The 18,008-nt window shown below is 32.3% G+C and overlaps 1 protein-coding gene across 1 annotated transcript in view; it reads left to right on the forward strand.

The window, feature by feature from the left end:
• LOC139502367 (polycystin family receptor for egg jelly-like) overlaps positions 1-18,008 on the forward strand; it is a 98,088-nt gene that overhangs the window by 15,684 nt on the left and 64,396 nt on the right. The window contains exons 3-5 of the mRNA XM_071291828.1: positions 5,281-5,418; positions 13,289-13,593; positions 14,092-16,562. Of these exons, the coding sequence (XP_071147929.1) occupies positions 5,281-5,418; positions 13,289-13,593; positions 14,092-16,562 (2,914 nt within the window). The remainder of the gene's footprint in view (positions 1-5,280; positions 5,419-13,288; positions 13,594-14,091; positions 16,563-18,008) is intronic.

Raw genomic sequence — 18,008 nt, forward strand, 5'->3', positions numbered from 1 at the left:
GGAGAATGCCTTTTCAATTCATTTACATCCAATCAGAGAGGGGTGGCCATCTTTTTTAATGAAAACTTTGATCTTCAAATTCACAAAGTTAAAAAAGATGAGGGTGGAAATCTTCTTGGATTGGACATTACAATTGAAGAACAAAGAATTACTTTAGTAAATATTTATGGGCCCAATGTAGACACTCCTTGCTTTTATCAAAAGGTGGCTGACATTATTGAGGAATTTGATAACCAATCTTGTATTCTTTGTGGAGATTTTAACCTCATCCAAAGTTTTAATCTTGATACCCATAATTATGTTAATATCAACAACCCAAAGTCTAGAGAAAAAGTATTACAGCTAATGGAAGACTTTAATCTAGTTGATCCATTTAGAGAATTATACCCCAATCTGAAAAGATTTACTTGGAGGAAAAAAAAACCTTTAAACAATCTCGTTTAGATTTTTTTCTGATTTCTGATAATATTTTTCACTTTGTTAATGATGTTAAAATTGATAATAGTTACAGGTCTGATCATTCACCTGTGGTCTTTTCTTTCAAGATTAATGAATTTATAAAAGGCAGAGGCCTTTGGAAGTTTAATAATTCTCTTCTTCATGATACTGACTATGTTAAAGAGATAAAAAACCTCATAAATATAGTAAAAGAACAATATGCCGTTAAGATATATAGAGATGAAAATTTACAAAATATTGACAACTCTGAAATTGAATTTACTGTTGATGACCAGCTATTTTTAGAAACTCTACTCACAGAAATACGTGGCAAAACTATTTCATATGCCTCTTATAAAAAAAAGGCGGGTATAAAAATTGAAAATGAAATTATTTCAAAATTAAAACAATTAGAAGAAAATGCTCTAACAGTAGAAAATCTGGAAGAGATTGATCAGAAAAAAGCAGAACTTAAAATGTATAGACAAAAGAAGGTTCAGGGACAATATGTTAGGTCAAGAAGTCAGTGGATTGAAGAAGGAGAAAAACCTACTAATTTTTTTTTAAATCTAGAGACTAGAAATTATATTAATAAGACTATTCAAAAACTTACTTTAGAAAATGGTGTTATAGTGGAGGAACAAAAAGAAATCTTAAATCAGACAAAGGTGTTTTATGAAAAACTTTATAGAAAACAAGATTGTTTAAAAAAGGTTGATTTAACACGGGAATGTTGTTATGACGAGATACCAAAGCTAAGCGAGGATGAAAAGCAATTATTGGAGGGAAATATTAATTTTTCTGAATTAACTGCAGCATTAAAGAGGATGAAAAATAACAAAAGTCCTGGATCTGATGGTTACACTGCAGAATTTTTTAAATTTTTTTGGATTGATATTGGTAAATTTGTCCTTAGATCTATAAATTTTGGGTATGGGAAGGGCCAAATGTCTGTCACCCAGAGGCAGGGAGTGATTACATGTATTCCAAAAGATGGTAAACCAAAACAATTTCTTAAAAATTGGAGACCTATTACTTTACTTAATTCTACATATAAATTGGCATCAAGCTGTATAGCAGAGAGAATAAAATCTGTTTTGTCAAAATTAATAAGCTCGGATCAAACTGGTTTTGTTCCAGGTAGATATATAGGCGAAAATTGTCGATTGATATATGATATTCTACATTTTACTGAAGAAAATAATATTCCAGGAATTCTCCTGCTGATTGATTTTGAGAAGGCATTTGATTCCATATCTTGGTCATTTCTTTATGATACATTAAGATATTTTAATTTTGGTGAATCTGTTATATCCTGGGTTAAAACCTTCTATAACAATATAACAGCTGCGGTGACACAAAACTGCTGTCTGTCAGAATTCTTCACTATAGAGAGAGGCTGTAGACAGGGAGATCCTTTATCCCCTTATATTTTCTTGCTATGTGCAGAAATATTAGGCATTTGGTAAGAAATAGTAAGGAGATAAAGGGTATTACTATAGATGATACAGAGTTTGTACTTTCTCAATATGCAGATGATACATCCTTGATATTAGATGGCTCGCCAGAATCGCTCGATGCATCTCTTCGTGTTCTCCAATTGTATGCTGAAATCTCGGGACTTAAGATAAATATAGAAAAAACAAGTGTTATTTGGATAGGTAGCAAAAAACATAGTCAGGATCAAATTTGTGTAAAGTGGGGATTGAAATGGGGCTCCAGTACATTTAAACTACTTGGAATTACTTTTTCAGTCGACCTAGATAGAATGATTAATTTAAATTATAGGCCAGTTTTAGATAATATAGACAACACTTTGAAAAAATGGTCAAAACAGTATCTCACCCCCTTTGGAAAGATTACCATTTTAAAAACTTTGGTCATAGCTAAATTAAATCATCTGTTTCTATCTATCCCTAGTCCAGATGAGAATATGTTACTTAATTTAACAAATAAAATGTATGCTTTTATCTGGGATAATAAACCAGATAAGGTCAAGCGAGATCTTTTATGTCAAGATTATTATAAGGGTGGTTTAAAAATGCTAAATTTAAAAGCATTTATACAGGGACTGAAACTTACATGGGTGAGACGTTTGTATAATTCGAATTCAAAGTGGGTGAGATTAGTCTCTATTGTGGAGCAAATAAATTTTATTGAAATAAGTTATATTGGGCCTATTAAAAGGTCATCAAATAAATTTTGGCAAGAAGTTTTTGATGCTTGGAAAACCCTTAATCAAATTAGAAAACCACGATGTATTGATGAAATTCTATCTTATTCTTTATGGGAGGTAGAAAACTTTAAAATTGGTGGTTCAAGAGTCTACTATAAAAACTGGGCAAATGCGGGAATTTGGACAGTGCAAGATTTGTTAGATGACCAGGGCAAAGTTATGTCATTTCAAAATTTCCAACAATTATATCAATTTAGGCCAAATATTTTACATTATTATGGAATAGCACACTCGCTTAATGAGTGGTTAAACACGATAAATATTGAAGTAAACGAGAGAAAAATTCATGCAATAATACCTTTTAACATAAGTATCTTTTTTGAATCAAAAAAAGGTTCAAAAGACATGTACAACATATTGAATGAAAAATATATTACATTTGCTGCAAAGGAAAAATGGGAGAACCATCTTAATATGACTGGTATTAACTGGAAAAAAATACACACTTCGTGTACAAAATATAGTAAAAGCACTAAGCTTAGCTGGTTCCAATATAGAATTATCCATAGAATTTTGGGAACTAATTCACTACTTTACAAGATGAAAATAAATAGTAACAACATGTGTACATTTTGTAAAGAAGGACCAGAGACCATAGAACATTTATTTTGGAGCTGTCCGATGGTCGCCAGTCTCTGGCATGCACTAAACATTTGGATTTTTGAAATGACAAATATTGAACTGCCTTTGAATATTATGATTATTTTATTTGGTATCTTAGAAAATGTTAAATTGAATTTTGTTAAAAATAAGATTATTCTTTTTTCAAAATACTACATCTACCGAACAAAACTACAAGAAGTTTTGCCAAATTTAAATGCTTTAAAAAACTATTTAAAGGAACACTTGAATTTAGAAAAATACATTTCATTTAAAAACCTCTCTGTAGAGGAATATAACAAATACTGGAGTCCCTGGGCCCCTATCATAGAATAAATAATAAATGTTAAAATTTTGATTGAAACACCACTTATGCATATCGCAAGAACAAGTAAGACTTCAATGTTATAAGATATTTATTTATTTTCAAGCTACTATTGCACCACCATATATATTCAATTGTTGTTTTATTATATAATACTTCTTTTGTGTTAAAATGCCATTCTGTACACCTTTGTTCATACATGTTGTGCTAGTCTATTTGTTACAATAAAGAAAATTCATTATAAAAAAAAAAAAAATAAATAAACAGTACGCATATTAAATTTTTTATTTGATTGACAGTTAATGGGCGAAAAATTGAATGCTTATGTTTGAAATTATATCTACCACTAAAATATATATTTTCTATAACTCTCGACACCGACTCGTACATGAAAAAGATGGGTCTCTTCAAATATAAAATATAACATTACTCTTTCATATACTATTTGAAAAATAACTTCAATCAAGCAAATGCCTACTTGTGGAGTTTTGTGTGTTTTCTACCTATCTCTCCTTAAAACTTATAACATCAGGTCGAATTATAATTTCTTTCGTAACAAAGTTTCAAAAGGAAATTTTAACAGGACTGTCCACTTGTGGCTACTGCAAAGATTGTGTTTATCAACGGATATTCACAACACCCGATACACATTCAGTTCAGGTAGGATTAGAAGACTTAATTTAAAAGTTAAAAGGTCAAGGTCATGTGGTTATATTTAGTTGAACCCACAAATCGTGCCACATGAAACATATCATTCCTGACATCGTCGAATTATCATGTCATTCCAACAGAGTTGGTTACAGACAATATTGTATGGGATTGTTGATACGGGTGTGGTTTTTGTTTTGTAAGAACTTTTCACAACAATGCACATTAATGCAGCAAATTAGAAGAAAAGGGCTGCTATGTTTCCTAGGAGACTGTGCTTTTTTTATGATAAGACATACCCAAATCGCCAACCTGTGGTGAAATCTTTATGTCACCTCAGATCAACTGTAACTTAAGCCGACAAAATAAAAATGAAAAATGAAAATTTAACATATTTATATATTATTGAATACAGAATTTTAGTTGAATCTCTAATCCATGAATAAAGAAAGGTTAAATTATTGTTGCGCAGGCATATATATTGTTGAGACATGTGCTAAATATTCTTGTCAACGTTAAGTTGAGCCGGCCGATTACTTGGTGCAACCTAAACTGATAAATACATTTTTTTTAATTAACCCCAATTCTATAAAGGAAATTAGACTAACTGAACCTTTTCAAACCCTAACATGATTATCAGCGTTTTTTAGGCTATATCTGGATGGCCAGTTTTGTTTTTGGAGGTAGTATTCGGAGGGAACAACTGACCATCGACAGGCAAACTGGCAAACTGGCAAACTGGCAATCATAGTCAATTAAGGAGTCGAACGCAACTGCCAAAAACTAGATTCAAACTCACAACCACTGAATTACGGGATCCTGACTTTGGACAAAATGTGGGGGATTTGAGTATTATATAGAAGATATAATTTCAAATCATAAAATTATATTCATGAGTGTGTCTTTCGTTGTATATTAAACTGCGAGCCAATTTAAGTGAAAGTGAGAGTAAAAGCAGTGAATGTGCTAGTTAATGTGATGAATTGAAACCGTTTATATCTTTTTATTAATTAATGTATTCAAAATTTCACAGATTGGACTGAATGGGCGAACGGGACTTGTTCAAGCATTTGTGAACAGAACAGGACAAGGAAATGTATTGGGAATCAGATGTGTACAGGAAATTCATGGGAGATAGATACATGTGATTTTGAAGGCTGTGTAATTAAAGGTACATTTATGTTAAAACATATGTTCTCTAACACAAATGTATTATTATTTCTTTCAATATCCTCGTGAAATCAAAAAATGTAATCTCATGAAAATTACAAATTTCAAATCTCACTACTTAAATGATTTTTATAATGTGACTTCAATAGATTTTTGTTACATTTTTCAAACCAATTAACTTCCAAAGTTGCAGGGCATCTTTTTTTTCATTTAAAAATGACAATTGTTTGGCGTAAATGTACACGGACGAAATTTAGCAACATAATTTAATCAGTTGTTGCATGCTATAAAAAGCAATATTTATCATTTTCCAAACATATTCGTAGACCTATGATTATCCTTTTCGTTTAAGGAATCGCTGGGTTACCGTATATCCTACAGCTCATTCTATTCATAAAACTACATGTTATCGATTTCAGTTTTGACGAATAATCATTAACTGATTATTGAGGGCCCTCGGTGACCGAGTGATCTAAGTAGCCAAACTACTGTATTAACACTGAGGTTGTGAGTTCGAATCCCGCACGTGGCATGTGGGATCGACTCCAATCTTAATTGTTTAAGATTGTTAGTTTTCTATAGGAAGGTCGAGGATTCTCTCCCGGCGCTCAGGCTTCTTCTAGCAATAAATAGAAATAGCACAATAGTTATGAAAATGGTGTTAAACACCAATCAATCAACTAAATTATGGAATAATTAATCAGACCAATTGAAATTTTAAGAGCACCTTATTTGCTTGTTTCGTGTTTTCCAGAAAAGTGCTTCGGACGCACGAATTTATTACGTGTTTTTTTTATAATGTAAATAGTAATTTCCTTTTGGGTAATTTGTAACAGCCTCGGTTGCGTCATGCAAGCGTGTTCGACTAGAATGTAATAGCCATGGGTAATAACAAATCTTGAAAAATTGTGCTTCTTAGCTACGTACGCGTCATACTGGAGTAAGGACACAAATTGGTCGGCTCGTATTTGAATAATATGTCTGTGATTGATGAGTTTTCTTTTTGTAGATTATTACTCAATTTATTTCACTTGACTGGGCGGAGTTTATCCAGTTCGCTCATAATAAACCAGTCTATCTATAGATAGGTGTTTTAGGATACACTCATCAATGCATTGTCCAGTCATTCTTTTGTAAATTCCTTTGAGGTCACTGATAGGTGATTACAAATCAGTAATAACTATAACGGCAATCATAGTAATCCCACTCATTTTCAAATCAACTGTCCTCATGCAAATTAAAACGCAAGCTCCGCCCGATTAGTTGAAATAACATCGGTAATACGTGTGGACTATCATATAAAATACCCGAGTCAGCGTGTAGAACTAGTTCATAACATGATTCATATTGATATCTCACTAAGATGTTTTCGTCCTGATATGCATGTTATATTTGCAATTTAACGTTAAAAACCAATCAATCATCTATCATTTAATTTGTTACAATTTTGTTAATCAAAGCTTATTGCCATTTTCCTCAAAGTTGTATTGTCATCAGCTTGTTTTGCAAGAGGTAAGGTTAATATCTTTTGCATGTGTCCCAGAAATAGGGTGTAAATCGCAAGGTTGTCTAATCCTACTTGAATTTAATCTTTAAGAGTCAAAGTGATGCATGACATGGTGATACACAATTGCAAATGTTATATGTTTTTATTAAATTTGGCATCGAAGGACGTATCTGAGCAGAATGTATTGATTTGTATTTGAAATACGATATATAGCTCTCCTCCGACACGATTTTTGTCAAGGGAAAGAATGTCCTACTTGTAAAATTTCTTGATACATATATTTATTTATATATTCAAAGTTTGTCAACATGGTGGTTTTAAGCTATCATGAGGCGTATATAATTTCGTCACACCTTTGGAAATAAATATTTGTACATGGGTCATTGACTGAACTTTTTTCCAAGTTTACATGTTGAATTATGTAATTAGGTCAATTCATGAACTAATACTACTATATAATATTTATTACGATCTCAATGAGTTGGTTATAAGATACTAAATTAGACTTGTAACAATGGTTGTACTAACATGAGCAACACGACGGGTGCTACATGTGGAGCAGGATCTGCTTACCCTACCGAGGCACCTGAGGTCACCCCCAGTTTTTGGTGGGGTTTGTGCTAATTAGTTTTTATTTTTCTATGTGGTGTTTTGTGTACTATTGTTTGTCTTTTTTTAAGCCATGGCATTGTCAGCTTATTTTCGACTTATGAATTTGAATGTCCCTCTGGTATCTTTCGCCCCTCTTTTACTAATGATTTTTAAGAAGGGGTTTGGTCTTGAAGTACATACACGAGTGTAGGGTTAGATATTGTTTCCCTTTTTGTACCGTAAGTTAGTAGGGTGCCCAGTATCGAAAAAGATGTCTAGTTAACGAGCTTAAGTCAACGGATAACACACGGCTATATTTATATGCAAACTATTGGAAAATCATTATATTTTCCAATCATGAATGTCGTCGTATGCTCCCGTGGTCACGTTTTTCAAATTTTGTGGTTTCTTAAGGTACCCACAGATACATGATCATACAGACCATCTTCAACAATTATTGCTTTCTGTGTTATTTGTTCAAATGATACTTATTATTTAGCTTAAAAATTAAATTTATCATATAACAAAGCTGAAAAGATTTATATATTTTAAGTTTAAGTATTTCATGATTTAAGCAAGGCTATTGTTTTAGCTGAAATTTACCACATTTTGAACGAAAGAAAATTTATTACTTTTACGGGATTTTTACTCTGATTACACCAATAAGACACGGTTCATATGTGTGCAAAATATCTTTCGTGTAATGTTAATAACCGAGAAGAAAACAATAATTTAAAACACAAAGGAGTAGGTTCAGTAAGACCCCTTTTTGGCCCCAAAATATAACAGTTTTACAAAAGTATGAAAATGTAATTTTTTAGCTATTTACTGCAAAGTAGAAAGCTTCTGCTACCTAAATATGGGCTGTTTTTGACAACACAATGCACATATATCGGGTACTAGCATCATTAAGTCATGCTAAATTACTGAAATCTTCACAACTTGAACATTTTTGTTAAATTTTAAACGGTTTCCGTCTAAAATGAAAGTGGCCGCATTCGTGTTCATTCATAATATTAAAATGTAAGTTGTATTTGATGATAATACATAACATATATAAAGGTTGAGGATGAACACGGATGCGGCCACTTTCATTTTTAACAAAAACCATCTGAAAAGTGACGTTTTTTGGCATATTTGATAGATTTTTCATATTTAAGCTTGAATCGGAGCGTTTGTAACTACTTAATCAGTTAAAATTCTTTACAGAAACTAATTGAATCAATTTAAATAGACACTTAAGTGTTTAAAAAGTTTCCAAAATCTTTCGTTCGATAAACGTGAAATTTGAGGCCAAAATCGGCCCTTACCGGACCTACTCCTTTAGTGATACTTCTGCCTTGATTCAAACACGCCTTTTCTCGTGTCGTTAATCGTTTTGTAGCTTACACTATCAGGTCATTAACCAGGACAATTGTCACTGACTTCATTTCTCTGTTGAGCTTGTTATTTGGTCGATTTGTATGTTTGGATTAGTCCAGTTAGTTTGAAGATCGTTGTTTTGCAATTGGAAATATGTTTTTGTTTTTTATAACTTTTATTGCTTTTTTTGAATTGAGGGTTTTGTTATAATTGTAATATACAAATCAAATCCTTAGGTCACCTTTCAGACCCGGAATATCAGGCAAACATTCAGTCATGCTAAACTATGCCCATCAAGCCCGACACGAAATAGGAATGACATACAATGGGATAAGTGTGTTATATATCAGGGTTCTTCTACTGAATTGCTTATTAATACGAAAGGAATTAGCATAAACAAAAGCTTTATCGAGGCTATGGGAGCACGGAAAGAGTTTAGTTTATTGCATGCATGATGCGTCAGACCAAGACCATCTTCGTACTGATGATTTCAAAATGTTGTACCCGGCACCATTCTTGCTATAAATCTTACACTAGCAGACACACCTGCAGTTATTTTAAAGCTGAATCAAGTTCTTGTTCGTCTGTAAAAGTGTTTCAGGTCATGTATAGAGTCGTCAATTTCCTGACTGGAAAAAGTTTCTTTGAGTCAGTGTGATTAAGCAGGCCTTAATCAGATTTCTTGGCGAATCGATTGTTCAGCATTATGGTAGATCAACAGTTACTAAGAAACATAAGGAAGCCATAGTCTAGCTAGCACTTCCAAGGACCCTAAATCAGGTTTTAAGAATTATTTTGTACGCCCGATGAAGAAGATACTCGCATAATTTTACATGCTGTTCAAGAGTTCGGTGTGAAAGGAATCAAGGGTAGGATAATAACAAAGTCACAAGATACAAATGTTCTAATATTATGCGTTCCCTGCATCCAATCCATGCTGCATACGCATGAGCTATGGTTTCAAAGAGGCACTTTTACTTGTAAACAAGATTTGCGCCGCTATATACATGTCCACGAAATATGTATAAGTCTCAGTTTGCCATCTGTAACGTTCTACCAGCCGCACATGCTGTAATATGATGCGATACAACGTAATCGGCCCTGTTTAGGATCAGTAAGCGCACTGCTTTTTAGTCTTGAAGGACAACCCAGATGAGTTCACCGATTTGTCAAACCTATCTAATTGTGACATCGATGAATCTATAGATGCAGCTCGAGATCTTGTTGTCAAGTTGAATGATCTCAAGTCAAAACTAAAAATAGATCACCGTGACCTAAACAAATTGAGCATAAAATTGGCTACACTTTAAAATTTCTCCCTTGTCAAATTTCCTCCTTGTGAATCTACTTTTAACCAATATATAATAAGAGCTTCACTCAAGACATAAATTTGATGTCTTCCCATATAGCAAAATTATCCTAAAATTATCCTCTTTAGTTCGAATGGGAAAAGAAGAATTACTTGTTCCTATCTATCTCGAAGGTGATATGTCATCCGAATTTCTGCAAGATTTAGTTTGTACTTGTAAGGGAAATCTGTGTTTCAAAGGGTGCCATTTGCTAAGAACAAAATCTATCCTGTATATATATTTATGCCCATGTCAGGCAAATGACACATGTCAAAATGTAAATACTCGTCTGGTTGAAGTTAGAAACATTGATTACGACGAAGATGACGATGTATAAGATTTCAATTTTCTGTATGTACCTTATAAATCATTGTTAGCTATTGAATGAAATTAAGCAGTCCATAATATTTTCAAAACAATAAATACCGGTAAAATATATACTCAATTTTGAAATCGTGGGAAATATAGTTTTAATCTATCTAGTGGGGATTCCTAAAAATATGTTAAAAAATAATAATAAAAAACCTGCCATATGTTCTCTGCCCTTGGCTTGGTTGGTGGGCTTAAACTACAGGAGACCAAGTCATGTAGTAGGTAATACTAGCCTCGATCATTATTTTCTATTTGTATTTGTTTTTGTTTTTCGTGTTTTTGTCTGGTTGTCTTCATTTTGTAAGTTTTTCATGTTCCTTTGCTCTCTCACGCCTTTTTTGTTTGCAATTGTTTGTAAAAATATATCGGAGCTGTACATAACCCTCTCTCTAATTATATTTTTGGAATACTTGTAAACAATATAGTCAATTGTTGCTTATTTAGTTATTTAATATGATGATGGGGTGTTTTACCTATTTTTAATACATGTTTTGTTTAAAGAAGTTTAACCCCCCCTTTTCTCTGTTTGCACTATTTTTTACTTCTGTAAAGCAAAGCTACACACAGAGCTTGATATTCAACCAAGTCCGACGTTAATTTCGAAAAAAACTCATTTATATATACTCTTTCACACCAAATAACAGAAATTTGATTTTATCCTAGAAATTGACGAACACTTGACTATCAAAAGACGTGAAAAACACAATTTTTTCGACAAATGATTAAAGTTAAGATCTAAAAAACATCTTTAGACCTTACTTGTATCGAATTGAATACAAAAAAAAATTAATTTAGAAATTGAAATAGGTCAAGGTCACTGTTATGTAACAGTTGTTTAAAAATTTCAAATTTGCACCCCATATACAAAAAAGTCAATCTAGAGTCATTTTTGGCGTTACAAATATAAAATAAATTCTAAATGTAGATACAACAGATATTTTCCTATAAATTAATTATTTTTATTTTGCTCCAAACGTATATATGTAGGAGAAACCAGCTATCTAAATATGACTGTGCATTTTTATTCGAATTTTTGCTTTGACCTTTGATCCTGGTTTAAAAAAAAACGTGACCACGGCAGACAACGACGACAACACTATTTTGATGACGCTTGTTCTCCTCTTTCCAACGATATAAAATATAGCCGTGTGTTATTCTGTTAAGGCAAATCGATAAAATTTGTTGATTGGGCACCCTACTTAGTCGGGATATGCAGCTTTTCATTTTGCATTTTTATAGATACAGTTAGTTATACAGTTGACAGTAAATATCAATATTTGCACTATACTATCAAAATAAGAAACAGGCGCGAAAACCTGTTTGTGTCAACAGCTTTTTATAAGCCTGCTTTTATCAATGTTCTGTTATGAAAGTCGACAATACTAATTTTTACATGAGCGTGCCTATAAATTATGAAATTATCTTAATGTGAATATTAGTTTCCATTTTATGGATAAAGCACTTAAACTGTCCTGAAACTGGGAAAACCTGTGCACATAAGTATTCAAGAAATTAGAATTTCGAAGATATGTAATTGTTAAGGTCTTTTCTAAACAAAGGAATTTCGTTAAAAAAAGTTTCCAAAAAGTTAATTAAATGAGAACAATGATTATCTACGGTAAATGTACATATCATTAATGGCTACATAAAGGAGTTTGTTATGTATAATAATAAGGAAAAATGAATAATAGCCTTTTCTACTTGAAAAATGTACATTGGTATATATATTTAAGTAACAGGTACTTAAATTGGAGACCGCATTGAATTTACACAAGCGTTTAGAGCAAGAAGAAATGCATATTAATATGGAAAAAATATGAAATTACCTACTATATTTTCAAAGATATACAATTTTAATATTTTGTAGAAATAAATACAAATGTATAAAGTACACTTAAATCTTGCAAGCAAATATTTAAATTTTCTTTAAAAAAAACTTGTCCTGCAAATAATCTTACAAAATAGATGTTATTGCCACTAAGATAGTGTATCTGTATTATCTTAAAACGTGGAGAGTAAGTGAAAACAATTTCAATGCACAATGCTAATTCATATCTTTTCGGGCCTTTTTATAAGCTGAACAAAATATTCAGTTCTTTATTCATAAACAAACCAATTGGATGACCATCTAAAAATTTAATTCCAATAAATCGATTTTTTTGTAGCAATAACATATCATTATAAAAGAAATGAGAAGGAGAGGATTGCGAAAAATATAATTTAAAGTCAATTTTCGGACGAACGTTTTAATGGTATTTATGTGCATTCGAGTGTTGGATTAAGGGGAGGAAAAAGGGGAGAGAATGTATGCCCCATTGATTGGATTTTTAAAAACTTACCATCGTCAAAAATCGGCTGCATTTTTACCATTTTGCCCCATTCTTCTTCTCCTCGGACACTGGAAACGTGCCTTGTAAACTAAACATTTGTGCTTTTTTTCCCGGATCCTAGTATTAAACTGGTATTTCAGATAGTATAAAACTTACAAAGATATTTTTTTGATGTTCATGTGCAGTTCCTCGTGTTCTAGTTGCATTCACAATTTCATCAAATTCAATCAATACATTTTAATTTTATATCATAATTGGCGTGTTAATGGTTTCTTTAGGATACCAACACGTGTTCTGACCGGAAAGGAAGAAACGTCGTCTTCATAATGTATCTCAAAGTTTTTTGTTTCCTTAATTCAGAATTTACTTTAACAACAGCCGCGGAGGTCCTGTTTACGAATGACCTAACTATGACCTACACGACGTTTGAGTGGAAAGAATCCCCAAATATTTCGGCATCAGCAGTAATCATTGATGAAGTAAATACAACATTGTCTGTTATGTCAGACAATATCAACAAGATCGGATCCTTCAACGTGACAACAGATAATCTCAGTACAAAAGTGTTTGGAGTCTATCACATTTTGTTAATTATAACAAATATCAATGGAGATCATTTAGAAAATTTGGTTTTGAAATACGAAGAAACCATTTCTAACATTTCAGTAAGTATTAGATAGCTATCAATACTATATGCAGATATTGTATTGACACTTTCTTTTCTTGAATTTGAAGTCGATAAGATTATTCCCGATTTCTTTTTCTTTTGTGTGTTTGTGCACCTTACGTTGGTTTTTGTTGTTGACTTTAATTCCATAACCTCATCAATTCATTATCTGGAATAAAATTAGATACATTTGGGCATGTAAACATCAAACAAAATAGTTCTAGACATTATTAATTCAACAAGCAATGTATCTAAAGATTATGACACCCTGTCCAAAAAACGTAAGATTTATAAATGTTTTTCAAAATCTTTGAAACGAAAATTTATTTGGGTGGTAATTATGGCAACAGATATGTGTTTTATATAAACCTGTAAATGAATGTTCAGAACTTATAGAAATTTTAATTCGACTAATGACCTACTGGTATCCTATAACCTATACATTAAAAACACCATTATTAATCATCTCTATTCAATTGCAAACTTATCTGCATAGATTGATGTACCTGCTGAAGTCCTCATAGACATGCCGATGGAACTTATAGCCATGTTTTCATCCGGAAGTAATGTTCATTTTGATTGGATCATGAACGATAATCACACTGCTTACGTCATATGTGAAGATATCGTACGTGAGTGTTCAGTTAGTTACAGTTACTCCGTGATTGGAAATTTCAATATTACTTTAGTAGCTACCAATGGAGCTAGCTATAAAGCGAAAACTGATTTGCTAACGTCTGTATTGAATCCAGTTACAGGTTTCAATTTTTCAGTCTTTGAAAAACTTGTCAATTCTACCAATGATGCAGAATTTATTCTGACCACAGATTCGGTTGAACGGTTTCCCATGGGAGATTTTACGCTAAGAATAGATTTTGGGGATGAAAGCTCTGATAATTTGTATTTAAATGATACAATTAATGACACATTGTTAACATCAGGATATAGAATTTTTCATACGTATTTGAAGCAAGGACAATTTATGGTGAACCTTAATATTAGCTCACAATTGAGTTCTCAATATTTTCAAAATATAACAGTTTTGGTGTCGGATGATATCACCCAACTATCAATTGATGTACCTCAATTTGCAAATACAAGTACAGATATAGAATTCAAGTTCCAAAACTATCCTCCTAATGGATTTGTATTTTCTATCTTGTATGGGGATAGAAATGAACGGATTAGTAAACCTGGTGCTTTATTTACACACTTTGATAGCACACCCTGGACATATAGTTATAGTTCTCCAGGTATGTATGAAATCGAATTAACGGCTTCTAATTTAGCAACCAGAATATTCTGTAAAAGAAACATTACAATCCAGTATCCTATAACAGAGCTAGCAATATCTCCATCAGCTCTCTCTCAGTACCCAATACCAGATGGAAATGTCGAATTAGAAATTACGTTAATCTCTAAAAAAGAACCACCAACCGATGTAACATGCTATTTCTATCCAGATCTTATGATGCCGAATATAACGTTTGAAAATGTTGATATACAATACACAAGGTCGTTCAGAATACCACATATTTACACAGGCGAAGGCAAAAAGGATATAACAGTTCGATGCGTTAACAATGTAAGCGAAGTTATCGTACAAACTCAACTAGAAATGAAAATAATTACACTAAATGATTTTTCATTTGCCTATCCGCGGATTGCGTATAACAACATGTCCCTTGGCAATGATAAAAAAGTTAAAAGCTTTTCTTCACAGATCGAGTTTACCATATCCGTGTTTAAATGTGTACGATTTCCTCCCAATGTTACCTTTTCGTTTGATTTCGGCGATGGTTCAAATAAATCGAATATAGTTGACTCGGTGGTTGAACATAGTTATACAAAACGACGAAGTTTTGCCATAGTTGTTTACATATATAAGTTAACAAGCGGTGAAAAATTAAAAGTAGATCTGCCTATGATGGTTGGAGTTATAGATTTCACTACTAACATAAACATCGGAGCTGTCGGTTTAACAACATTTGTATTTAACATTTCCCGGCGAACCAGTAACGGCTCTTTTAAACTCTTCACTGACGATTCTCAATCATTCAACTTTCTAAATTTCAATAATCCAATTCTTCACTCGCATACCTATATGGAATATGGTGAGTTTATTCCATACGTTATAGCTTCTGTTGATGACAATACTGAGATCATTTATCTTGATTCACCTATTTATGCAGATTACAATTTAACAGCGATTGTAATTGATTTTGATACTAGCATCGAACTTCCTCCTGGTATTATAACCATCAATGTAACAAAACATCCGTTATCAGTTAATTTACCAAATGTAGAATGTGTCTTCGAATTTGATGACAAGATTGATAGACAACAACGTAAAAAAATACAAAATATCACAGATAAAAATCCTCTGATTTATCACTTCACGTACATAACTCTTGGTTATCCTACAGTAAATGTCACATGTTACAACAAATACGATAGAACTGAGAAAATCTCAAAAATTGTTGTTCAAAACGAATGCTTCCCTATGACAGGAATGTTCGACAGACAATATTCTAATATTGACAACCCACTCAAGCTCTCGAAATCCGAAGATGTGGACTTATCAAACAGAATGCCCGTAAAATGCTCTGATAAAGAAGTAAAATATGAATGGGAAATATACGAAGTTGTTAATGGAAGTGAACACGCTTTCGATTATAACCCCCCAGTGCAACCATTGGGTTCCATAAGATTTACAAAAGGAAGCATCCCAGAAGGTGTATATAAAGTTGTACTAAATGTAAGCATACCATCAACGTATCTCTTTGAACCAACGTATTTGCTGTTTATAAAACCTCCACCATTTGCCGTTATCTACGGTGGATCAGTCCGCCAAGCTTTATTTGAGAAAACTACGATTTCTTTAGATGCTTTGACACATTCGTTCGATATGGAAAAAGGTTATGGAGGATACGACAATCTTACCTTTGATTGGTCATGCAGTGGAAGGTAATTTGATTTATCTATCTATTTTTTAGCTGTTCAAAGTGGTAGTTTCAATGAAAGTTGACTGATTATTGATAATGTAAAAAAGGTATATGAGCTTATTAAAAAAGCTTTGCGTAACATTGTAGTTGATGTAGAAACATATGGGCAGCCATTTGAGCAAACTTGTAGAAAGAACAGACGTTTGACAACCAAAGCTAGACTTCAAAGTTCAACAGACATAAAATGTGAGAACAGACGAAGAAAAATTAAGAACAGAGGTCAAAAACTTATACATAAGTCAGAAACGAAAGCAGGCATTAAATTAAAAAAACAGACGTTTAAATCAAACGAAAACAGACATATAATGAAAAACAAAGGTAAAAAAACGAAACAGACGTGAAGAACGAAAACACAAATAATATTAGAAAAAAATCCGCTAAAAGATTAAAAACAGAGGTAAATATTAAATCAGATTAATTACAAGAACTAGCAGGTATCGCCACTGCGAATGCGAGAAAACTCGACCCAGAGACAACTCGGACCGAGTCAACTCGTACTGTCTTATGAGTAAACTCGGACAATCTATAAAGTCATCTAGGGCCGTTCATAATGACAGCTCAGACAAAGTATTAAAAGAATTATTTTGAATTCGTATTATTTATTTGCTGAATTCTTTATTCAATATTAATCTAAAGTCTGTCAATAAGTCAACTCGGACGTCTATTTTAAGTCAATTCTCAAAGTACAAACATAGAGTTTGGGCTATTTATATGATAACATGTTATATATTGCATAAAAGTGCCGCTTATACCTTGCTGCAAATGAGGTGCCGTGTAATAATATATTGAATGTAAACTCTAATTTCTACTTAATCCTGGTAATTTTATATTTTTGAATAAAATCTTCATCAATTAATTAAACAATCTTAATTTAAGTGTTAATTGATTTTTTTCATTTTTTAAATATGTTTTATTATAACCTCATTTCATTTTACCTACATACTGATAATTTGAAGTATGATAATTTCTCATTCTTCACAATATCAGAGTCTGGCTTGATGTATTCTCTACCAGTTATACATCGTCAAGAGGTTGGACCAACGTAACAGACTACTACACAGGGCATGTAATACAGTATCTACCAAAACATTACAAAGGTTACTTGTGTTGGTTGTATACGGTCCGAGTTGACTTTCTAGACCTCAAGTTGACTTATAATTATAAGTCGGTCTGGGTTTACGTGGGCCATGTAGACTCCGGGATGAGGTTTCCCGCATTTGCAGTGTTAACATCTGTTAATCCTTGTAATTTTTGTTACCTCTGTTTTTTTAATTTTTTAACGTCTTTTTTTTTTACCTCTGTTTTTTTTTATTTTTAACGTCTTTTTTTTTTTTTAGATTTTATGTCAGTTTTAGTGCTTCACGTCTGTTTTTGTTTTTACCTCTGTTTTTAATTTCATGTCTGTTTG

The sequence above is a fragment of the Mytilus edulis genome, chromosome 13 (assembly GCF_963676685.1).
Source record: "Mytilus edulis chromosome 13, xbMytEdul2.2, whole genome shotgun sequence".
Lineage (NCBI taxonomy): Eukaryota > Metazoa > Mollusca > Bivalvia > Mytilida > Mytilidae > Mytilus > Mytilus edulis.